Source organism: Varanus komodoensis, unplaced genomic scaffold (assembly GCF_004798865.1).
Source record: "Varanus komodoensis strain SLA01 unplaced genomic scaffold, ASM479886v1 scaffold42, whole genome shotgun sequence".
Classification (NCBI taxonomy): Eukaryota; Metazoa; Chordata; class Lepidosauria; order Squamata; family Varanidae; genus Varanus; species Varanus komodoensis.
In genome coordinates, this window is record NW_025335972.1 from 4,418,006 (window position 1) to 4,442,774 (window position 24,769).

Here is a 24,769-nt window from a genome sequence, read left to right on the forward strand (position 1 = left end):
TTTTGCTGCTCTTGCCAAGCCAGCCACTTCCTAGTACCCATAATAGGGTTGGTCACCAAGGGTTCAGATTGCACAGTAACCCATTTTGGGTACAACTCCCCACCCTAAAACAATCCACTGATTGTCAGAGTAGCTTGTTGCCCTGAAATAAGCCCCCAGCAACAAAAGGTTCAAGTTTGTGCAACTCAACAACCTATTTGTCACCCATGATGTTGTTGCAATATGTAGCCAGTCATTGCTTGCCCTGTCATGCTTAGCCTCACATAATAGGACAAGTAACTAACCTCAGCAAGAACTATATGTTGAGCTGACATGCCATGTTTTTCACAGGCTCACAGCATACACTGTAAAGGTCTATACTATGGCTTCCATGCTATTACGAACTGGTAATATTGATGACCACTGTGGACCTGTGAAATGGCTTATTCTGGAAAGGCAAAAACCAGATGGAACATTCTATGAAGAAGCTACTGTGCAGGCCACATCAATGCTGGTATGCTTTCTCTTCTTATTAATTAACTTGAACAAGCTGAATGATTCCCTAGTTCCTAATCCAGGTGAACACAACACAGGAATTGGGTAGGAGTTTAGACCGTCAATGCTTGTCTAATAACTGATAACAATTGCAAGTGGAAAGCTCAGAGAGGTTTTAAGCAGGATGCAATGATGATGTGCATCCTCTGTTGGGGTTGCTAGGTAAAACTTTTCTCAAAGTACCATGGTTGTTTCCAAGAGCTCATACAATCTGGAATGGATGAATCAGGAGGACAGATGGTTGGTGAGGTCTTGAAATGTAACTGATAACTGAAAGTAAAGGTATACATTGTTTGATAGAAATAGACAGACGTGAATTAAGTAAGACTGCTAGAACAAATGAAAAATTTAATCATGGGGAGAGATGTGGAAAAGTTGTGGTATGATAAATAGAGTGTGGAGGATAGAGATGTGTGAATCTGCGTATTTTGTTTCATTTCAGCCCAATTGAATTCTGCAGCATCTCCATTCTAGCAAATGGTAGCACATTGCAGTCAGGGGTTTCTTCCAAATTCAAGGATCATTTTACAAATTCCCCCTCTAGGTTCAACCATTTGCACAAATTGTTATTTGTGCATTTTCCCCCTACTGTTACTATTTTTAAGATTTTGCAAAGTAACACCTTCAATTTTATGGTTTTTTGTTTAGTTGCAAAGTTGTGCCCAACCCATCATGACCCCCATGGACAACATTACTTCAGGCTCTCCTATCCTCTCCTGTCCTCCACCATCCCTGAGAGTTTACCCAAGCCCACTCCATCTAGCCACCTCATCCTCTGTCATCCCCTTCTCCTTTTGCTGTTGATTGTTCCCAGCATTAGGCTCTTCTCCAGGGAGTCCTTCCTTCTCATTAGGTGGCCAAAGTATTTGAGTTTCATCTTCAGTATCTGGCCTTCTAAAGAGCAGTCAGTGTTGATTTCCTTTGGGACTGACTGGTTTGATCTCTTTGTGGTCCATGGGACTCTCAGGAATCTTCTCCAGAATCACAATTCAATGGCCTCAATTCTTTGGCTCTCAGTCTTCCTTATGGTCCAGCTTTCACAGCCATACATTGCAACTGGGAAAACCATAGCCTTGACTATACACACTTTTGTCAGCAGGGTGATGTCTCTGCTTTTTAGTATGCTGTCTAAATTTGCCATAGCTTTCCTCCCAAGGAGCAAGCGTCTTTTAATTTCTTGGCTGCAGTCACCATCTGCAGTGATCTTGGAGCCCAAGGAAAATGAAATCTGTCACTAGCTCCATTTCTTCCCCATCTATTTGCCAGGAAGTGAGAGGACCGGATGCCATGATCTTAGTTTTCCTAATGTTGAGTTTCAAACCAACTTTTGTGCTCTCCTCCTTCACCCACATCAACAGGCTCTTTAGTTCCTCTTCACTTTAGATATACTAAACTATACAAAATGATAAATAGGACAGATCTGAAAGATGTCTGGAGAGAGCTAAAGGGGAATGAAAGAAAGTACTCTTTATTCAGAAGCTCATAAATCCTATTCAAGAATAGATTACATATTTATATCTAATGATGCAACAACTAAAGTTAAGAACATAGAAATGGGGGTAATTCAGATTTCAGATCATGCTAGAGTGCAAATGGAATTGGATTTTAAAGCAGATTATACAAAAACCAAAAGATGGAGATTAGATACTAATATTTTCAGATATGAAAAGGTTATAAATAAGATGCAGAGACATAGAAGAGATCTGGAAAGTAAATGAACAGGCGAGGGAAAATTTAGTATGATATGGGACGCTATGAAGGCGGTATCAAGGGGCCTAGCAATTAAAGCTGTTTGAGTTAAGGATGAAACAATCTAAGAGGATAAATGAATTAGAAAAAGAATTTATTGCAACTGGAGATGATTTAATTAGAAAAGAAATCCAGCCCCCCCCCAAAAAAAAATTTAGAAGGAATACATATGGAAAAGGTGCAGAGAAACTTAATATATTTGAAAAGGCAATTTTTTGAGTATGGAAATAAGCATTCTAAATTATTAGCATGAACCTAACAGATAAAGAAAAGGAAGGGTAATATTGGAGTGATAGAGAATGGAGAAGGAATAAGATGTAGTGAGATGAAGGAGAAATTAAAAGCATTTCAAGAATTTTATAAAAAATTGTATACAGCCACAGCGGTGGATACAAATAAGGTTATAGAATATGTGAAAAATAACTTGAAAAAGAAGCTTGATATACAAGACAAAGAAGAAATGGAAAGGGAAATTACTGATGGTGAAAATGAAGCAGTATTAAATAATTTGAAAACTGGTAAAACCCTTGGGGTAGATGGTCTAGGCCCTGAATTTTATAAGTTTTTCACAAATTAATGATACCCAGATTGAAAATTTTGATGAATAAAATTTTAGAAGATGAGGAGATTCCCCCATCATGGAAGGAATCTCTGACTGTTTTAATATTGAAGCCTGGAAAAGATGCGGTAAATATGTACTCTTATAGGGCAATCTCCCTGATAAATCAAGATGCAAAAATTTCTGCAATCCTATCTAATAGATTGTACAGCTTTATTGGAAAATATATTAATAAAGATCAAAATAGCTTCCTGAAAGATAGACAGATGGCAGATGTCTCCTCTCTTGAGGAGAGTTCTGAATATTATACCTCTAGCAAAGAAAAATAGTTTAAAAGCTGGAAATTTAGCATTAGATATTTTTAAGGCATTTGATTCAGTGGAATGGGATACATTAAAAATTGTGATAGATAATATGGGATTTGAAGTCAAGTTTAAACTTTGTATAAATCAATTATGTAAAGATAACACCACAAGAATCTTGGTAAATGATGGAATCACAGATATAATATCTCTTGGCTGGGGAACATGTCAAGGATGCCCCTTGTCTCCCATTTTATTTGTGATGGTAATGGAATTATTAGCTATTGTAATCAGGAAGGATGCGGAGTTGAAAGGGATTTAAAGAGGAAGCTAAGGTAAACCTATTTGCGGATGATACCCTATTGTCATTAGAAGACCGTATAAAAGTTATAGATAGAATTAAGCTGCATTGGCAAGAATTTGAGGAGGTAACTGGATAAAAAGTTAATTGGGACAAATCTGAAAGTATGTTAATTAATTATAGCAAAGAAAATAAGGCCAAACTGAAAGACTTATTTGAAGGGAAAAGGAGGGATACAATAAAATATTTGGGAATTTATATTCCATGGGATATACACAAAATGGCGAAATTGAATATGGATTGTCTTTAAAAAACAAATAGAGGAATATATTAAGGAGTTTGATAAGGTCAAACTATCTTGGTTTGGTAGAATTGCAGTATGCAAAATGAAGAGTATTCCTAAAATTAATTTCTTTTTTCAGATGCTACCCATTAAGATTGCAGATTCTGATTTTAAAAGTTGGCAGAATATGATTAATTCCTTTTGTAACAGGAAAAAAAGCTAGAATTAGTAAAAATTTATGGTATAAACCCCAACAGGAAAGAGGATTAACCTTACCAAATATTAAAACATATTATTTAGCAAATCAAATAAGATATATTTTAGATATAATCTATAAAGAGTTGCTTTGGGGTGATGTTGAATTCAAAAAGGATAGAAATCATATTGAAAACATTTTACTTAGGGAGGATAATATTCTAGATTTAAAGAAAATAGAAAATCCATTTCTAAAGAATATGTTGGAATTGTGGAGATACAGTAGGAAGATTTTAAGCCCGGTAATTTCCCCTTTAACTCCAGTAATTGCAATGAAGAATTTTCCTGGGAATTTGAAAGAGAACAGAACATATTTCAACTGAAGAGAAAATAGGTCAAATATGTGCAGAATTGAAGGGTTCGGGTCAGAAGATGATTCGGTTACAAAATTGGGTGGTGGAAACTAGGAAAACACTTGGTGAAATAAGAAAATTAGCTAAATTTGAAGAACTGGTAGAGAGCACAGAGAAGGAAGATAGTAGTAATAGGAAAGGAATTACAAGTCTAATATATAAAATGCTAATAGAAGGGCAGTATGAGCGATGTAGACATTTGGAAAGTTGGCAAGATGATATGAGTAAAGATATTAGTCAAGTAAGTTGGTTGAAACTATGGAATAACAGAATTACAAAAAGTATGACTATCAGAGTAAAGCAGAATTATTTTAAAGTAATTTGAAAGTGGTATAATACACTGGTAAGGTTAAACAGAATTGACACTGAAATAACACCTCTTTGTTGGAGATGCAAAAAAGAACAAGGGACTTATTATTGTGTATAGTGGTTGTACAAAATTAAACTAAAAGAATGGGCAATGATATTTAAGGTATTTATTTTCAACTTTTATATGCCATCCCTTATGCATGGCATCTCAGGATGGCTCACAATCTCAGAAATTAGTGATATTATGGATAGAAAGATTTTGATGTGCCTGATTATTGCACTTTTGAATACTTTTTTGGATTTGCAATTACAGCAACCTTAGCCATTAATGGTAATTTAACATGTGATTTGAAAATTAGAAGATGGGAAAGGAAAATAAATTATTTTACAAGTATATGGAATGTTTTTTTACGATATGTATTAGAGAAACATAAAGGGAAATACCAGCAAAAGATTCACTGCATTTTTGGAGAGGCACAGGGTATATCCTTGATCTTTTGTAAGCTTTACTCCCGCGGATGATGGGAGCACAATGTTTTTATGTATAGTTTTAGTTTATGATACGTATATTTTTAGCCTATGCTGTTATGTGTAATTTTTAGTCTGTGTATTATGTAATTTATGTTATTGGTATAATTTTGTTATGTAGTTTTTGTAAATAAAATAAAATAAAATAGATTGGTTTATCATGGTTTGGTAGAATAGCGGCATTTAAAATGAAGATATTACCTAAGATTAATTACTTGTTTATTATGTTGCCAATTAATTTAACAGAAAAAGATTTGAAAGAATAGCAAGGTATAATTAATAAATTTTGTAATGGGGATAAAAAATGAACCAAGGATTAACAAGAAAAGATGGGATATGCCCCAGAAAACAGGAGTGTTAGGTATTCCCAATGTGAAATTTCATTATATAGCAAATCAAATGAGGCATATACTAGATATTATACTACAGCCAGATAGGATAATACGGGGTAAATTGGAATATCAGGATGCAGAGGGATACTTATGAAATATTTTTCTTCAACAGGGTAATAAAAACATTATTAAAAAGATATGAAACCCCTTTTTAAAGAAAATGGTCAGAGTTTGGAATAAATATAGGGACATATTTATCCCACCAATTTCACCATTACAGAATTAGAAAGTTTCCCAGAGAATCTGAGGAGCAGTTTGAGGGAAGTACTGAAGAGTAAACATGTTATTAGGTTGAAACATTGGTTAGAGCAAATGGAGAGTAAAGAAATATTGGGACCGGATAAAGTGACTTGGTATAATATACTTCAGTTAGATTACTGGACTAAAGATTGAAGAATAATGGTAAATGTAAAGAATATACTAATTTGAAGATATCATTTTACACAAAGAAAAACAAGATAACATGTGGATGAGAGGAATGACAAGTAAAATTTACAAACATATTACTAGAAGGGGAGGATCAATATGATTCTCTTAAAGAGTCTTGGGAATAGATTTTAAAATAAATATTAGTACTGGAGAATGGAATAATGTGTGGGATAAGAGAATTTTAAAATTTATGTCAATAAGATTTAAAGTTAATTTTATAAATTAGTTTGGAAATGGTACTTAACTCTGTTTAAATAGAATTATATGAACAATGAATAGTCCAACATATGTTGGAGATGCAACTGGGGAGTCGGTACATATTTCCATATGTGGTGGGAGTGTAAATATATAAATGAGTTTTAGGAAGTGGTTTTCAAAGAAATTAATAAAATGCTGAATTGAAATATTGAAGCAGACCCTGGACTAGAATTAATGTCATTATATATAGAACAAATTGGACAACAAGAATTGATGACAAGTTTATTAACAGTAGTAAGATTAATATAGCAAGGAACTGGGAAATAAAAGGTGTTTATTGAATAGTTGACTGCTATAAAGAAGTCTGAAATACAGCTATTAAGGATAAGTTAACTTATGATATTGAATGGAAAAAGGGTTTGATAAACAAAAATAATTTTGAAAATATTTGGAGACTGTTTATTGAATATGTCTTAATAAAAGGAAAGGGATGTGAACCATCACAAGAATCAATGCAGTTCTGGAAGGGGAGTGGGGCAACCTGAATGAATAAATGATCTTACATTAAATGACATGATTTGTTGGACCTGATGGTGGGAGCACTATTATTAATATATTGTTTTATTATGTTTATTAATTATGTTCATTATTGTTAACACACTTTTTTAATGGAAATCTCTTGGACAAAGACATAGCAACTTTCTGTTCCTGAAGATCAAGTTGGTGTATCTGGACACCTACCTCTGGTTCTGTCCTTGCATTGAACAACAGTGGATCAATTCTGAAATTATTTTGTTTTAAAAGCAGTATTTTAAAAGCTGTGTTTCCAAAGTTTTCTTACATATTAGTGTCTCTTCTGTAGCAATCTGAACGATGACTGATGAAATTTTAGGGAAAATACTGTTTGTATGAACCCATCTAGTCTCTGATAGTGGTGCACAATCCTTTTGCTTTCTTCTAGGGCGGCAATCAGTATGGTGAGCCAAAAGTTTCATTAACAGCTTTTGTTGTGGTTACACTGCTGGAGTCCAGAGAGATTTGCAAGAATCTGCTCAATGTAAGTATCTCTGTGTGATTTAACATTTCCTATAATACAGTGTAAAATATCTCAAAAGCAGCTATTGGGTCCAGGTTGGACCCATATGATAGCAATGATCTTCCACAAAGCAAATAGATAATGGATAAGGGCTAATTGGGGTTAAGCAAGGTTGAAAGGTTTAACCTCCCATTGTGATTAACCTCTTTAAGAATCACAGGATCTCCCACACCACATCTAACTTGTGCCTAACAGATAATCTTGGCTTATATTCAGGTTTTGGAGGATAAGTGTGAGACTAAGGTGAAGCCTAAGTATATACAGCTGAATTTGTACCTGGGTTCAGGAAGTAGTTAATGCCTCTCTAAGGGTTGGGTACCCGCACCCTTGAAGGTGGTGGTGATTAGATCCATCCTGAAGAGGGCAAACCTGGACCCAGAGATTGCCTCCAGTTATAGACCGGTGGCTAACTTCCTGTTCTTGGGCAAGGTGCTTGAGTGGGTGGTGGCCAGGCAACTCCAAGCTCTCTTGGAGGAAACTGATCATCTGGACCCATTTCAGTCTGGATTCAGACCTGGCTATGGGATGGAAACTGCCTTGGTCACCCTGTATGATGACCTGTGCAGGGAGAGGGACAGGGGGAGTGCGTCCCTGTTGGTTCTCCTGGACCTCTCAGCTGCTTTTGATACCATCAACCATGATATCCTTCTGGATAGGCTGGCCGGGTTGGGGATTAGAGGCACTGCTCTGCAGTGGTTCTGCTCCTACTTGGTGGGCCAATTCCAGAAGTTGGTGCTGGGGGATGATGGCTCTGTGCCATGGCATTTATGCCATGGAGTTCTGCAGGGTTCCATTTTATACCCCATGCTGTTTAACATCTACATGAAACCACTGGGAGAGTTCATCTGGGGGTTTGGGCTGACAGTTCCAGGTGACTTCTGTGGTGGAGAGTGCTTTCCTTCAGCTTCAGCTGATCCATGAATTACACCCTTACTTGGATGAGCAGAGCCTTGCAATGGTGACCCATGCTCTGGTAACCTCATGATTAGACTACGGTAACGTACTCTATGTGGGACTGCCCTTGAAGATGGTCCAGATACTTCAATTGCTTCAGATCAGGGCAGCCAAGCAGATATACATACAACGCCTGTACTGTATCATCTGCACTGGCTTCCAATTGAAGTCTGGGCCCAATTTAAGGTGCTAATGATGACGTACAGCTTAGGACTTGAATATTTGAAGGAGCACCTCCTTTCATATATACCTGCCTGGCTCCTAAGATCTGGAGCAGAGGTTTTTCTTTGAGAACCCTCTTTGAAGGAAATCAGAAGAGTGGCTACCTGGAGAAGGGCCTTCTCTGTGGTGGTACCCCAGCTATGGAATGGGCTTCCCAGAGAGCTGTGCGTGCCTGGTGCTGATGCTTTTTTCCATTTGATGCCAGGCCAAAACCTTTTTATTTTCTCAGCATTTTAAAAATTAGGGTTTTAATTTTATATATTTTTGTGATGCTGTGTCTTATTTATTTATGTTATCGCCACTCTGAGATATTGTAAAGGGCAGGATACAAAAATTTTAAGTAAATAAATAGATAAATAAATTTATTTCACATTCCTCCCCTCTATGTCTTTCCCTTTCTCTCCCTATCTTTTATTTCTGCACACACCCCTGACACAACCAAGCCAGGGTCTACCAAGGCATGGAAGCAGGATTCTGGGGACTTATATCTTGCTTGATGGTTTGACAACTTGCTGGGTTAGAGTTTGCTTTATCACCAGACTACTTTCAGGCTTGACAATACCACATATTTGCATGTGGGTACATTATTTATGTTTCCAAGTGTGGCAATCTCCAATTCTCCAACTAATATCCTTGCAATTTCACTAGAGATTCCCAAAGTTGAGTAGACCCTTTCATTCCCTCTTATTCCTGTTTGAGGTGTGGAACATTTCCAAGTTAGTGCAAAGTGAAAGAAGCAGCAGCTTGTACTTTTGGTGTCCCTTCTTTTCCTCTAACTACTATAAGAGACTCCAGTGTCAAACTGGCTGTATATTTCATACTGGAATTATTTTTAGCATAATATTTGTAAACTGCTGTCCTAAGCATTCCTAACATATATATGCTTTGCTTTTATTTTCCAGAATTTAGAGACCAGCATTAGCAAAGCCAGTGACTATTTATTAAGAAACTATGAATCTTTGGATTCCCCTCACACCATCGTCCTCACATCCTATGCTTTGGCCTTAGCCGGGAGGCTAGACAACGAAGGAGTACTCATGAGAGCATCCACAGGTAAATTTGTTTGATTCAGTTTACTGAATGCAAGAAAAATATAACCATATTTCATGTTAAGAACAGAATCAGAAAATAATACAACAAATTTGAATGAAGAAACTAGAGTTGTACATACAAAATGCTTACATTAGAGAATTGAACACAAAAATATCTTTTTGTCTCTATTTTCATACAGACTTTTAAAAAATTATAAACTCATGCAGAACTGGGGAAATAATTAACATCAGAGAAATAAGAAAATTAATTACATTAAGCTTGATAACTTCATTGTCTAGTGACAAGCTAAATTTAGGGATGTATGATGGACAAGAATTCCAAGAGGGGCAATTGATCCCCTCATCCACTTCATTTTATCCTGGTCTTGGATATTTGCCCACTCCATTTCCTGAAAAACTTCTTCAATGCTAAATCATTCTTTCTCCCCTACTTTAAGTGGGTGAGGAGAAAAATAAAGCAGACTTCTAAGATTGGAGCAGACTTCTAAGATTGCAGGCCCATCTCCATTTCTGGGATCTTCAGAGGTTGCCCATGGATGTATAAACTCCAGATTTTAAAAAGGTGGAAAAGGTTCCCACTCCCTTTAACCATGCAAACCTCTGGCTCACAGCTGCCCTCTTAGTTAAATTCCTTTTCTTGATAAAAGGATGCCTGTGTGGTTCCAGAAACATTAGGAAATGGTGGGCAAATGTGGACCATTCCTTTTGTAGCTTGCCAGCCCCCTGCTAATATTTCTTGAAAAGAAAGGAGAAGAAAAGGGTGTGGAGTTCTTTGTCATTTGCAGCATAATTTATGGTTCTTTTAGGTAATTTGGGGTGATCTTACTAATTTCAAGAAATGAATCATGTGGAATAAATTGTCTTTAGAAGAGATTTGGGAAAATGATTAACTTGTATATACGTGAAATGGGTGATCTGTTAGAGTAGAAAACTATAAATTCAAATGAGTGGCTTTGGTTGTGGGGCTCAAACCCCAGAGATTTGTACTTAAATCTTGCTGTGGTGAGTCCCATATTGTGTCCTCTGATATAATGAGAAAAGGACCCAAGTGTCACAGTATAATGTATTTCAGTGACTTATTGGAATGTGGAAAATCTAGAAAGTCACTCAGTTATAAAATGTATAGGGAAATATTATACCAAAAATACTACGAACATATATGGTATTTAACTATGATTTGGATGGAAGAGTAAATATATACTATTTTTAATGCATGAAATGGCAGCTTTGGTTGCTAAGGTTGGCTCCCCCATGAGGCCATTGCTGAGAGGACTGTGCCCTCCCTTGTCACTATGAGTAAAGATACGTACCCTGGGACATGATGCATACCTCTGCCACTGCCAGAAGGCCATGCAACCTCTTCTTCCAGTGTATCTGAGTCCAAGTAAGACTAGACTAGCAACAGCCAGTTTAATAGAAACTGACAAAAATGAGATGGAAAGTGTGGCTAGTTATAATAAAGGGTTTATATTCCTAAAGATGTGGTTTTCTGCTGGTTTTTAGATAGAAATCGATGGGAAGATCGCAACAGTTATGCCAATAGCATTGAAGCTACCTCCTATGCCATGCTGGCTTTATTGGCCATGAAGAAGTTTGATCATGTTGATGCTGTAGCCAAATGGCTGAAAGCACAAAATTATTATGGAGGTACATTTAGAAAGATCCAGGTGAGAATTTGCTTTACTTTCTTAGACTGCAGACTTTATATAATGGTTTTGGAAGAGCAAGTTCCCTAAGTTGAATGGCTTAACTTGAAATGTTCTATAGAAATTGATTGAGAAACTCTTCTCTGTCATGAGACAGAGGCCTACCCAGATATGCAGCTGAATTGTCTGACTAAAAAGATGCTTCTGGGACCAGCAAAATCAATTACATTGCACCAAGGTATGCTGCCTGATCCTTTGAAGTTCATGGGCTTTCTTTCCCTATTTGCAGCATTATCCTGACATTACTTTATCATTTTCAAAGTGTCTAAAATGTCTAGGTCATGGGTGGCCAACATATGGGCCTCCCTCAGAGGGCCTCCAAGGTGAACGACTGGCTTTGGGTGTGGTGCCAAAAGGAACGCTTCAGGTTCCTCGACCACGGCACTCGGTTTCTTGCCAATGGACTTCTGGCAAGGGACGGGTTACACCTCACCCAAGGTCCTTTGGAGATGCTCTAGCGAGCTTCATCCGGAAGACTTTAAACTGAGCTGGGGGGGGCGTGTTCAGGCCCCCCAGTAACGTGTCTGCACTGGACAAGGGTGGGGGGAGGATCAGGGCTCTGGGAGCAGGGTTTTAGAGGTACTGCAGGGATTGGCAGGACTCCTACAGAGAGGGGCCAGGTATCAGGGAGGATGGGAGGAAGAAGGAGGCTGGGAACTCCAAGGAAAGGAAGTGGTGAGAAGGAGTTGAGGTGCATGTACACCAATGCTAGGAGCATGGGTAATAAGCAGGAAGAGATGAAGCTCTCCTGGGAATAGGAGGGTATGACCTGGTGGGAATCACAGAAACTTGGTGGGATGAAAGGCAAGTCTGGAATGTGAACCTAGAAGGGTATCACCTTTTTAGAAAGGACAGGAAGGGAAAGAGGGGTGGGGGCGTGGCTTTATACGTCAGGGAAGGGATAGGATGCAGTGAGATAGAATGCAGCACAGATGGGGATTTGGTAGAGGCAGTCTGGGTAAAACTTAGGGGTTTTGACAGGGAAAGAGACCTGACAGTGGGGGTATGTTATCGCCCTCCAGGTCACCTTGAGACCCTGGATGATGTCCTGACAGGCCAGATTCTAAGGATATCTAGTGGGAGAGACACAGTAACTATGGGAGATTTCAATCTCCTGGATATTAGTTGGGAGACTCACTTGGCGGTGACAGCTATAGAGGGAGAGTTTTTCACACAGAGGGTCCGAGAGGCGATGAGGGGGGAAAACATCCTTGACTTGGTCTTGACCAATAGGGAGGAACTGGTAGATGAAATACAGATTGGGGGAGCTCTGGATGCGAGTGATCACTCCATCCTTTGCTTTGAGATCAGGGGAATGGGGACATGCAGCAGGTCAAGCACTAGAAGCTGGGACTTCAAGAGGGCTAACTTTGGCCAACTGAAGGCCAGACTGGGGAAAGTCTCCTGGGATAGGTTACTGGAAGGTAAGCGAGCTGAGGAGGGGTGGATGGAACTCAAAAGGGAGGTTTTGGAGGCACAAGCCTTGATGGTACCTCTAGTCAGTAAGGTGGGGAGGCGAAGGAGAGTGCCACCATGGATGCGAAAGGAGGTGGTTCGAAGGATTAGACGAAAGAGGAACCTCCGTAGGAAATGGGTACTGGGGCAAATAGACAAAAGGGTATACCGGGAGGAGCAGGCCCGTTGCAGAAGGATTCTTCACAAGGCTAAGGCTGAATACGAGCTGAGACTTGCCAAGTATATCAAGAGCAACAAAAAGGGCTTCTTTCAGCATGTAAATAGCAAGAGAAAGGGGAGACAAGTGGTGGGACCACTAAATAAGGAGGAAGGAGATCCAGTGACTGATATGAGGGCACAGGCACAGATGCTAAATGACTATTTTGCCTCTGTGTTCTCCCCAGAGCAGGACAGGGGATATCCGCATAGGATATTAGATGAGGCTGGGGATTTAGGGGCCCAGATTAGAGTCACCCCCCTAGGTAGGGAAGGGAGGCTGACAGCCACACAACACGGCTTCTGCAAAAACAGGTCCTGCCAGACAAACCTTGTGGAATTCTATGACAAGGTTTTGAGATGGCTAGATGGAGGGGATGCAGTGGTTGTGGTATACCTGGATTTCAGCAAGGCCTTTGACAAAGTGCCCCATGATATCCTGGTGGAGAAACTGAGGAGTTTTGGGATACACCAAAGCACTGTCTGGTGGATTAGGGCATGGTTGACTGACCGAAAGCAGAAGGTAACCATTAGCGGGGAATCATCGGGATGGTGGCCAGTGACAAGCGGGGTCCCCCAGGGCTCTGTCCTGGGGCCAATCCTGTTTAATCTTTTCATTAACAACATAGAAGAAGGGGTGAATGGTATGCTGATCAAATTCGCAGACGACACTAAAACTGGAGCAGTGGCTACAACGGAGGAGCAGGTACTCCTGATCCAAAAGGATCTGGACGGACTATGGACGTGGGCAGGAGACAACAGGATGGCGTTCAATGTGGATAAGTGCAAGGTCTTGCACTTGGGGCATAGGAATAGCTGTCATAAGTACAGTTCCATCACTAGCCCTGGAGTCAAAAGTAGATTCTCTCCTTAAAATGCAGCAGTTTACATCCCAAATAATTTACTGTTCGACAACTTCTACTCCAGGTACTTTGTGATGTTCAAAAAGGATGGAGGATTTTGACCAGTCTGGGACCTTAGGGAGATCAATTCCAACATTACCCTAAAGCATTTAGAACAGGGTCCCCAAACTTTTTCACCAGGGGGCCAGTTGAAAGGTGCCAGTGCTGGGCGTGAGCTGGAAAGGTGGTGCTGATGGGGCGAGGGGGCAGGGCTCCAAGTGAGTCCAAAATGATCTCTGCGCGAGCAAGCCGCTGCCTTCCTGTGTGCCAGGTGAGGCGGGCGCCTGTGCAGGCATGGGTACACATGGCGAATCTAAAACTTCTGAGGCGGGCCGGATAATGGGCATGGCGGGCCAGATCCAGTCCACAGGCCATAGTTTGAGGACCCATGATTTAGAATGACAACAGTAACTTTGATTCTCCCCTTTCTCCATAAGGGAGAAAATCAGGACTGTTAAAATCCTGATGTTAACATCAGGATTAAGAATACCAGCTAACTCTACCTGCAATTCAGCATCAGATCTGATGTGCACCAGTCTTGGGTTGTCCCCTTTGGCCCGTCAATGACTTGTTGCTCCAGTGAACCAAGCAAGTCACTAATCTCTTATTTTATCTACTCCCTTCTATGTTCACTTGGCCTGTATGTCAGCCAAACAAATCAACACTTGCTCCTGTGCAAGTGATTCAATATACAGGCAGAGCTTACCTACTGCCTTGGCTTTTTTAGCACTAGCAGCCCAATTATGCCACTGCTCCCAAATGAATACATATGTCTGTTTGGATTTCTGGCTGCTATCATTGCTAATGGCATCGGAACTAGCAGTGACTGAGCAAAAAGGATCTTGGGGTGATAAAGGACAGCACAATGAAAATGTTGGCCAGGTGCACAGAAAAGGCAAACTTCATGCTAGGCATAATTAGGAATGGAATAAAAAGTAGAACTGCCAAGATCTTACTTCCTTACACAGATTCTTTGGCATGACCACACTTAGAATATTGTATCCAGTTCTAGACACATCATCTGAATAAGGACTTTATCAAATTGAAGAAAATACTGAAAAAGGCAATGAGAATGATCAAGGGCAGGAACAGCTGCAAAAACTGGAACTGCTCAGATTAGAAAAAAGGTTAGCAAGGGGTGACATGATAAAGGTGTTTAGAATTATGCACAGAGTGGAGAAAATGGAGAGGGAGACATTTTCTGGAACACTGGAACCTGGGGTCATTCCATGAAGCTAATTGGGATAAGGATTGGGACAGACAAGAGGAGGTACTTACTCACACAGTGTATAGCTAAACTGTGGAATTTGCTGCCACCAGAGGTAGTTATGATGACCAATCTCTTCAGGGCTTAAAAGGGCTGAGTCAGGTTCATGGAAGCAGAGACTATCTGTGCTTGTTGCATTACTATGTGCTACTTTTTTATTTTAACCAGTTGCTGAGGAGCTTGGACATGTGGTATTCTTATGCCCACCCTGCTTGAGTGATCCTGTGGCCAGCCGGTTTGCTACCATGTGTACAGAATGCTGGACTAGATGGACTTTTGGTCGGATCCAGCATCACCTTTCTTATGTTCTTATCATTTGGCAGGACAGTTCTGTCAGCCATACTTGTCCCACCACCTCCTGAAATCTAGCTTGATACTCATGTGTAATGCACAGAAACCGCAAAGAAGAAATATTAGTTGATTACCTCTAACTGCAGTTCTTTGAGTCATCATCTGCATTCACACAACCCACCCATGGTCTTTGCATGGTGTTGATATCAGATTTGCTGTCACTTCCTAAAGTACATATGCTGCCGATATAGCTATTGATTTCTGTACTAAGCTAGGTATTTGAGTTGTCTCAGTGTCGTAGAGGTATACTGAAGCAGGAGCCAAGATTTTCCTCAATTCTGATACCACACTAGATGGAAACTGAGGGAATGGACAGTAACATAGCATGTTCCCACCAAAAATTCTTCTCATAATCCTGGGAAGAATCAAGTTCCATTCAGGCGGACCCCCAGCCCATGTGTGTGAATACACAGATGCCCACATAAATGTCTTTCTACTTCTTTCCAATGCTACAAGTCTTGCTGTCTTGGAACAGAAGACTTATGGAACACCCTGACATCAAGATCCTTCATCTAACAGCTTGGAGGGTTTGTCCATGAATGTTAGACTCTTACCTCTACTCTCCAGCAAATCCTTCTTGTAGCAAGGAAATCACCCGTGCGAACATCTGATACATGTAAGTTAGCTTTTTTCATCTTTTGCATCCCTTGCCAAGGTGGATCCCATTAACTGTTTTTATTTTTTTTTTCTCTTATCCTTATTGATAAGGGCCTGGAAAGTTCCTCACTCCCTGTTTAACTGGCAGCAACTTCTGCTTCCCATGTGCTGTTAGAAGGCTTTCCTGTTTTTTCCCACCCTTTGTCATCTTAGTTCTTCCAAGGAATACAAAATATCATATCACCTTTCCATTCCCCAGTACCAGCTGGGATTATGGTGCTAGCTCTACAAGCCTTAACATTACAGCCTTTTGAACTTCTCACAGCAACTGTTATTCAGCTGTTGTTCTGGAAGATTGCCTTCCTCACCCCAATTACATCTGTCCAACAATCCAGGGAATGGTGTGCCCTAACAGTAGATTCCCCTTACGTGATATTCCAGAGTCAAAGTTGGTCTATGGCCTGTTTCATCTTTCCCTACTCAAGATTGTTTCCAACTTTCCCGTGAACCAAAACATTGTTTTGCCTGCTTTCTTTGCCTTTCCTTCTCACTGTTGGAATCAGTCCTTTACCATCTTAATGTGAGATGAATGCTGACTTTTACAAATCTAGAACAGAGCCTTTCTGTAAGACTCCCCACCCATTCCTGTCTTACGAAGGCAAGAACAAAGTTTTGCCTACTTCATCACAATATCTAGCATCCAGGATTGTTGAAACATAAGATCTGCACATGACTTATTAGGGCTGGAATTCTCAGGACTTTTGTGAGCACGCTCTACACAGTCAGTAGTTATGTCTGTCACGTTTGGCAGAGATGCCCCTTTGCCAGATCACTGTCATGCAGCCACTGGATTTAAGTTCTCAAGCAGACAGCTTTTTTTGGAAATGCTGTGGTCTCTTCTTTACTTCACTGACAACAACACTGACCCACCTCCAGCAAGCAAGCCAGCTTGCTACTTGCCCGTACATGTTATGCACAGAGACCGCAAAGAAGAGACAGGTTGCTGACTTGTAACTGTAGTTCTTCAAATGCTCATCTGTGCATTTACCAAGCCCACTCACTATCCTCACTTAGGTACCAACCTTGAGTTCAAGGTGTGGCGCAGAAGTTGATTGTATGGAATTGACACTAATGTCTGTGTTCAAATGGATACCACTGTACTCTTCCAGGCTCAGGGCCAAGACTGATGGTCTCAAGGAACTGAGGGGATAAGTAGGAACCTGTTAGGGACATATGCAGTAGTACAGGGGGAAGGGTCCCCACCTAAAATTCCTCAGCTAGAGAAGTTTTCCAATTGGGGCTTCACACAGGCAAAGAATCCATATGTGTGAAGGCTCAGATTACTACTCAAGGAAGTACAGTTACAGCTAAGCAGCTTCCTTTCTCTTGGTACCTTCTGGCAGCCGTCAAGAGTAATGCAAGGGGAGGGGTACCTTTGTAGCTTCTTCTGGACAATGTCCAGGGTTGGTGCCTGCTGTGCATTGCTCCAGCCAAGGCATCAAAGCCCTGCAGGCACACAACTGTGGTGGTTTACAGTTGTGCCTAAACTGAAATAATAACTTTGGTAACTATAAGCAGCCATTTGGGCACTTTGAAGGGACTGCCCTTCAAAACAAGAATGGTAGAAGCCAGTGTGATGGATGGCTTCTCCAATCTCTGGAAAAAGAAAGGGTAAAAAGAAAAAGAGTCATGGCAAGCATGAAACACCTCGGGATCATGGTGGTGGTAGTGGTGGGGAATTATATGCTCTCTCTGCAGTATCCACTGGGATACCCACAGGAAGATGAAGCAGAGAGGACCAAGGTGGGGAGAAGATGAGGGAGGAAGCGAGGAACCCACACTGAGCCCAGTAGTTTGTTTGGTTCGCTGAGGATCATTTGTATGATAACCAATCCACTACGGATTATTGCCAGGGTGGATTAGTGTGACAGCAAATGCGCCCAATGCAGATGTTTGCTGCAAGATGTGCTTCCTTACTCCATTTTCCATCTACCATTCCAGGCAATCATCATAATGTTTCAAGCTCTTGCCCATTATGAGATTGACATGCCATCGTCTGAGAGCATGAGCCTAGAAGTTACTGTTCAGATTCCTCATACTTACCCAGTTTTTCTACGTTTTCATGATGAGAGTGCCCTGGTTACCAGGACAGTGGAGGTATGATATTTCTTCATGCAATTTTAGACAGTATTTTTATTTAGATTTCTAACCAACCTTAGTAAAAGCATTTATGCTTAATGAATCAAAGCTCAGTGAAAGTAATGATATAAAATAACAGTGAAAACCCAAATTATTGTTTTCAATGTCATTATAAAGCCTTTATTCCCACCAGCATAAGAGTTGTAGAATGAAAGCTTGCCTGTTTCTGATGGAGTTCAGTTAGGCTTTTTGAGGCCTTTCCTTAGGAAAATTAGCCATCCCTCTATACCTGCATTCTCAAATAGGGTGCTAGGATTCTGCTCACTAATGCATTCAGGAAGGATTACAGCATGCTGGGATAACTTGTTTTTGTCCCTGTGGCTGATTGTCTCCACTGTGAGCAGGGTCATGCCCTTGGCTACCATGCTGCCTGGCATACTTGCCTGCACAACCACATACAAACACAGAAGATTCAAACATCATCGTGCATGTACACAGAGTGATCCTGCCTTGGAGGGAGAGATCATTCTCCATGGCTATACACCTTCCCTTTCTTTCTTCATGAAGGAAGAGGCTGTCCTTTCCCCATGAAGAAAGATCAAGGAAGTCCCATTCTCTTCCTTCATAGCCTGATCAGAGACTACTTTTTCTAGGGATAGGGACTTGGGGACAGAGGAGAAGCAATTGAGAGACCTTGCAGTCTTGATCTCACCTGTGGCTGAAGGTTCCTTAACACTGTGTTACAGTCTCCACTGCAATATTTCCTTGTAGGTGCATCTTTAATTTAGAATTTAAAGAGTTTTGTCATACAGGCATCTCTATCAATCTATTCCACATGTTAGCTTCAGGATTATAATGCATGATTCTATAGTACTATTATGCCAGAATTTGTCGTGCTTCTTCCAATCCCTTGTGCTCCTAAAATGTTGCCTTCCATTAATATCTGAAGTCTGCTCAGTCTAATGTCTATTCAGTTAATAATAAGGTAATTTAAAGAGTTTACAAAGTTTAGATTGCAATCTGAGTGCCCCTTGCACAGCCTTGCCATGAAAAAGGATGAGGTGCCTCATCAGGCAGTAGAGTGAGAAACTGTGCACTACTTGCCAGGTTGACCTGCCACCTCTGTGGGCTGCCTCCCCTTACCAGCATTGCTGTTGGCCTCCCTTCCTCACTGCTTCTGCTGTTGTTGCCACCATCCCCTCTCTGGATACTCTTAGAGTGGGCAGTGCCTTAAGGGTCTCCCTGAAGAGCTGTGTCAGCTGGAAAAGTGGTTGGCATAAGTCTTCAGAGACTCAGCCAGGCCCACATGAGGCTCAACAGAACCGAAAAAGAAGAAGAAGAAGAAGAAGAAGAAGAAGAAGAAGGCCGAGGAGGATGCTGCCAACTTGCCAGCTGGCGAGTGCCGTGCGGTCTTGCCTTTGTTTCCTTCCCCCACAGCGCTGGGTGAGAGCCACGCCAGATTGGGGGCCATTTGGGGGCCGTGTGGGGGCTGGGCTGGCCAGGGGCTTTGTTGTCGGCCGACAGGTGGGATTGCTAAATTGGATTGGGGGGTTGTGGGGGTGTTTTTAATGTGTTTTTAGCTTATTTTAATGGAGTCATTTTCAGCTACGAATATGGGGTTGCCTGGGGAGCGTGTGGGTGCCGCCATTGGGGTGGTCATGGGCAATGGATGTTATGGTGTTGGGGGTCTAACGTGTCCGTGTAGAAGAAGGAGGGACAGATGGTTAACACCTGTTCCTCTTTCTGGTTATTCCCCCAGCCTGAGGGTTCCTGGTAGTCTTGTCAACCATCCCCTAGGCCTGTCGGTGCTGTTGCTTAATGCCAGGTTGATGCATAATAAATCATCCCTCATCCATGACTTGATTGTGGATGAGGGGGCCAACCTGGCTTGCAATACAGAGACCTGGGTGGGGGGGGGAGGGGCGGGGATGTCTCCCTCTCTCAACTGTGCCCGCCCGGGTATCTGATCCAGCACCGACCATGTCTGAACGGGAGGAGAGGGTGGGGGGGTTGCTTTGGTTTACCAAGCCTCTATTTCCCTCATGGGGCTTCTGTCCTCTAGAGGCCGGGTCTAGAGTGCCTCTACTTGGTGTTGGGCAACAAGACAGACTGGGAATTCTGTTGGTGTCCCATGCACCCTTCTGCCCAACAAACTCCCTGCCTGAGCTGACAGAGATTGTCTCGGATTTGGTGTTGAAGACTCCCAGGATGTTGGTTCTGGGGGACTTCAATCTCCACGCTGAGACGGTTCTGACCGGGGTGGCTCAGGACTTCATGGCCTCCATGATGGCCATGGGGCTGTCTCAACATGTCATTGGCCCGACCCATGAACATGGACACACTCCGGACGTGGTTTTCTCTCTCTTTTTTTTTTTTAAGAAATTTTGTTAGGATTTTGAAACTAATACTACAAACATCAGTCGTCACATACATCGGATTTACTGGGTCAGCCCCCTACTACATATCTTTTAACATTCTATGATCATACTAAAATCCATTTATAATAACTTGAAAACATCTTTAGATCAGAACCAAGTCCCGTTTCTCCGGCCAATAAAAAAAAGTAATTCCAAATTTGATAGAAGTCACTTTTCTTCATCAATGAAATCAGTCTCATCATTTCTTGCAAAATCCTGTTTCCCTTGACTAATGTCAAAGGGAAGCATCTCCAAGTTAAATAAGATTGCAATATCTTCTTTCTTCTTCAGTGATAAGTTCGATCTAAACATTTCTGGACAATTCAAGATCTTTTCAATTTTCTAATGATAAATAACTTCCTCACTACCACAGTTACAAGTAACATCAAAAATATCCATTTAACATCTCTAAAGGTATCTTAACTACTCTACTTGGTGGTAACTAATAATAATATCTTTTAAACCAATTTTCTTTAAGCTAAATTACTAATGTTTCATTTAACTTAAACACCATTTAATCAAATATGGTTAACGCCATATAAAAACCCAGCTGTTTACAGTCTTCAACATATATCACCAACAACAATAGTTTAACCTTCCCATATCACATATAGACTTGCCAACCCATTTAAATCATTGCTTTTTAAGATAATAAGTTCTCTTATTCTCAATTACAGATAAAGTCAGAGATATCCATTTAACAATAATACCTTTTAGACAGGATTTCATTAAGCTAAGTTACTAATGTTTCACCAGCAATAATAGCTTAGCCTTTCTACGTCACGTGTGAGCATACCAACCTATATGAATCACCCCTTTTTGGAATAAAAAGAAAGAAAGTTCCTTTCTCTTCCCTTTGCACCTCTGCCATATTTATTCTTTTTCTTTACCCCTCTACCAGACCTTTCTGGGGTTTTTTCATTAAAACATTGTAATATCTGTAATGGAGTCTTCGATTGCAGCCACATAAACAAAACCTCTCTTAAGTGGTTAGCTATTTTCTCCTTCTCTAACATAACATGCAAATCCCATGAAAGCTTGCTTATTAAATTCACTGATTGTATTAGTTTTTCCACTTGGCTCGCCTGTAATAAATCTTGTTTGATCCTTCCTTTTTTGTTTACATTAAGTTGTCGTGGTGTCTGCAATAGATCATGTGAGTTGTAGCCAAGCTATCTTCTCCTTCTGCAGCATAACAAGCAGATCCCATGAAGGCTTATTTATTGAGTTCACTGGTTGTGTTAATTTTCCCATTACACTTGTTGTCTTTCCAGTTTCAGATTTTCCTTCTGCTTGCTGGGTATTTTGCATATTCTGCTCAACAAATCGCTTGCCCAAAGCCTGATTAATGGAAGTGTCAAATTTATCAAAGCAACTTTTTTGTTCAGTTAAAAAAACAATCAAGTTGCTCAATTAAAACAGCCTTCTGTTGTATTATTATTGCCTGCTGGGATAGTTGCACAGCTGTTAAAGAAGTCTGTATTGCTGAGAGTATCTTCTGTATTTCTTCCATAGTAGCAGTAATTACCAAGGCTTGGCAGATGTCCAGGGGTTCCAAGAACAAAGATGGCTGTTAGCTCTTGGCAGTAGTCCAACATAGACGAATACAAGAAAAATCCTTCTATCATTCAATTCCACAATAATTATTATTTTGATTTTTCGCCCTTGGAGAGATTAAGGAAGATAAATCTTTTTCTTACTTACAAAGAGCTCTGTCTCTCTCTTCTTATGTAATTCACTGCTTTTCAACTCCATGGGGGGGGGGGAGATTCCTTTCCTCCTTCATCCGAAGGGCTTTTTCTTTTTCCTTTGTATCAATTAGCAAGGAATGCAGTTTATTCCATGGGTATCATTGCAAAAAAAAAAAAAAAAAAGAAAGAAAGAAAGAAAGAAAGAAAGAAAAGAAAAGAAAGAAAAATAATTCCCAATAAATCTGATGTGCTTGTAATAGCTAAAACTAATCTTAAAAAAAAAACCGTATGTCGAGAACTTGCAGAGAGCTTCTTCCCCCTCCTGTGCTACCCGGCTGAGAAAAACTTGATTTCCTCCCAGTGAATGTGGAATTGCCATTCCACATCATCTAGGAGATTCACCAAGCCATCTATCTTAGCCCCGACAGGGCTTAGATTGAGCCCCCGCGGCCCACCACCGGGCAGTTACCAGCGTGATAACGGAGATTCGTTAATCACATCTGTATTGTCCTGACGCCATACCGGAAGTCCTGGACGTGGTTTTCTCGACGGGGCAGGAAGAGGGTGATCTGAGGGTGAGGAACTTGTGTCTGACACCCCTGTCATGGTCAGATCACTTCCTCATGAGGTTTGAGCTTGAGAGCAGCCTTTTCCTCTGTAAGGGTGTGGACCTGATTGTGCTGGTCCACCCCCGGAGCCGGCTGGATCTGGATGGATTCCTGAAGGTGCTGGGGAATTTCCTGGTTGATAAGGCCGGTGCTCCTGTCGATGCCTTGGTTGAACTATGGAATGGGGAAATGACCAGGGCTATCAACACAATTGCTCCTAAGCATCCTCTCCCACCTGGCAGAAGTCTGAGAGAACTGGGTATGGTCAGCCTGGAGAAGAGAAGATGGAGGGGGGACATGATATCCCTCTATAAATAGCTCAAAGGCTGTCACAAAGAGGAAGGTAAAGACCTCTTCTTGCTAATGCCAGACTGTAGGACACAAAATAATCAAGTCAATCTGCAACAACCCAGATTCAGGCTAGATATCAGGAAAAGCTTTCTCACTGTCACAGCAATATGACAGTGGAACCAGCTGCCTAGAGAGGTGGTGGGCTCTCCCACACTAGAGAAATTCAAACAAACTGGACAGCCATCTGACTGGGGTGGTGTCACTTGGTGACCTGCAAGGGGTTGGACCCGATGGCTTTCATGGCACCTTCCAAGTCTACTATTCTATGATGCTATGATTCAAATGCCTGGCTTGAATGGTTCTTCAACTTGGCCTCTAAAGAGCTGTGGCAGATAATTACCCAGCACCAAAGAGATCAATGAGCTAGGCTGGAGGTAGGCAGGAAGAAGACAGACACAGTGAGCATGCTGTCAGGGAGCAGGGAGATGGATACAGGAATGGGGAGGAGATGGACATGGCACGGAGACGTGGGCAGAGGCTGTGGCACTGGTGCATACGTTTACCTGACATGGGGTGGGGGTCTGAGGGAGATCTGACTTTTCATGTGGTCTTACAGGTCCAGAAAGTTCTACTATCTTTTCCATCCCACTGTCAGTACTCTGACAACATTAATAGCAAGAAAGGGACATGCCGGGAGTGGATCTGGGAAGACCTTGTATCTGAATTCAAAGTTCTACTGTTACTCTGATATGCCCCCTAGATGTGTGTGTGTGACGGGGGCGGGGATGTACACCAACCCTTTAGCTGGCATACTTGTTTCCCTCCAGTCTTCCCTACCACCTTCGGGTAACCTTCAATATGGGTTCCTCCTACTTTGTCCCCTTCAGACTGCTCTGCTGAACTATTAAACAAACAAAAAAAAAAAAAAAAACAGATTTCCCAAATGAGCTATTTGTAAAGTTAGTTTATGTCTTTTTCTCACTTTTTTATACCCCTATTACTTTTCAGACTCATTTGAATCAAGATTTCACTGTGAAAGCAGCAGGCCAGGGACGAGCAACTGTGACCGTCACAACAGTGTATTATACAAAGCTACAGGAGGAGGCAGCTCAGTGTAGGAATTTCACTCTGCAGGTTTCTGTTGAAGAAATCCCGCTGAGTAAGTCTGTGCGGTGCCCTTACAAATACCCATCTTTGCTTAAAATTGCCCTGCCTGAGGATTTGCAGACACAAAGTTCTGAATTTGGATGTGGATGGTGTTTATACACATAGGAATGGGTGCATTCACATCAGTGTTCCTGTCACCATTTATTTTCATTTCAGAGCTATCCCTGAGCAAATACTCATGTAATCCCTACACATGCCTGCCTCAGCAAGGAATTCTGGGCTGGGACTTTAATAATCATTGATCTGTATATTTGCTCCCATGTGTCCCTGAAAAATGTATTCAGCTTGCCAGTGAAGTGAGATGTATATTGAGAGTGAATCCTGGCAGTAGCAGCTGCTGAAGGTTCTCAATACGCAAATTTACTGCTGGCCCCAGTGTGGCAATAGAGGAGGAGGGGCCTTCCCACCCTTACCTCTCCATGATGGGAACAGAGGCCCCAACCATA

The 24,769-nt window shown here is 41.2% G+C and overlaps 1 protein-coding gene across 4 annotated transcripts in view; it reads left to right on the forward strand.

The window, feature by feature from the left end:
- Positions 1-24,769, forward strand: part of LOC123030055 (venom factor-like) — a 127,265-nt gene that overhangs the window by 75,169 nt on the left and 27,327 nt on the right. For all 4 annotated transcript variants that reach the window (XM_044443619.1, XM_044443621.1, XM_044443620.1 and 1 more), the window contains exons 25-30: positions 331-493; positions 7,154-7,249; positions 9,367-9,517; positions 11,020-11,183; positions 18,012-18,167; positions 24,165-24,315. In XM_044443619.1, the coding sequence (XP_044299554.1) occupies positions 331-493; positions 7,154-7,249; positions 9,367-9,517; positions 11,020-11,183; positions 18,012-18,167; positions 24,165-24,315 (881 nt within the window). The remainder of the gene's footprint in view (positions 1-330; positions 494-7,153; positions 7,250-9,366; positions 9,518-11,019; positions 11,184-18,011; positions 18,168-24,164; positions 24,316-24,769) is intronic.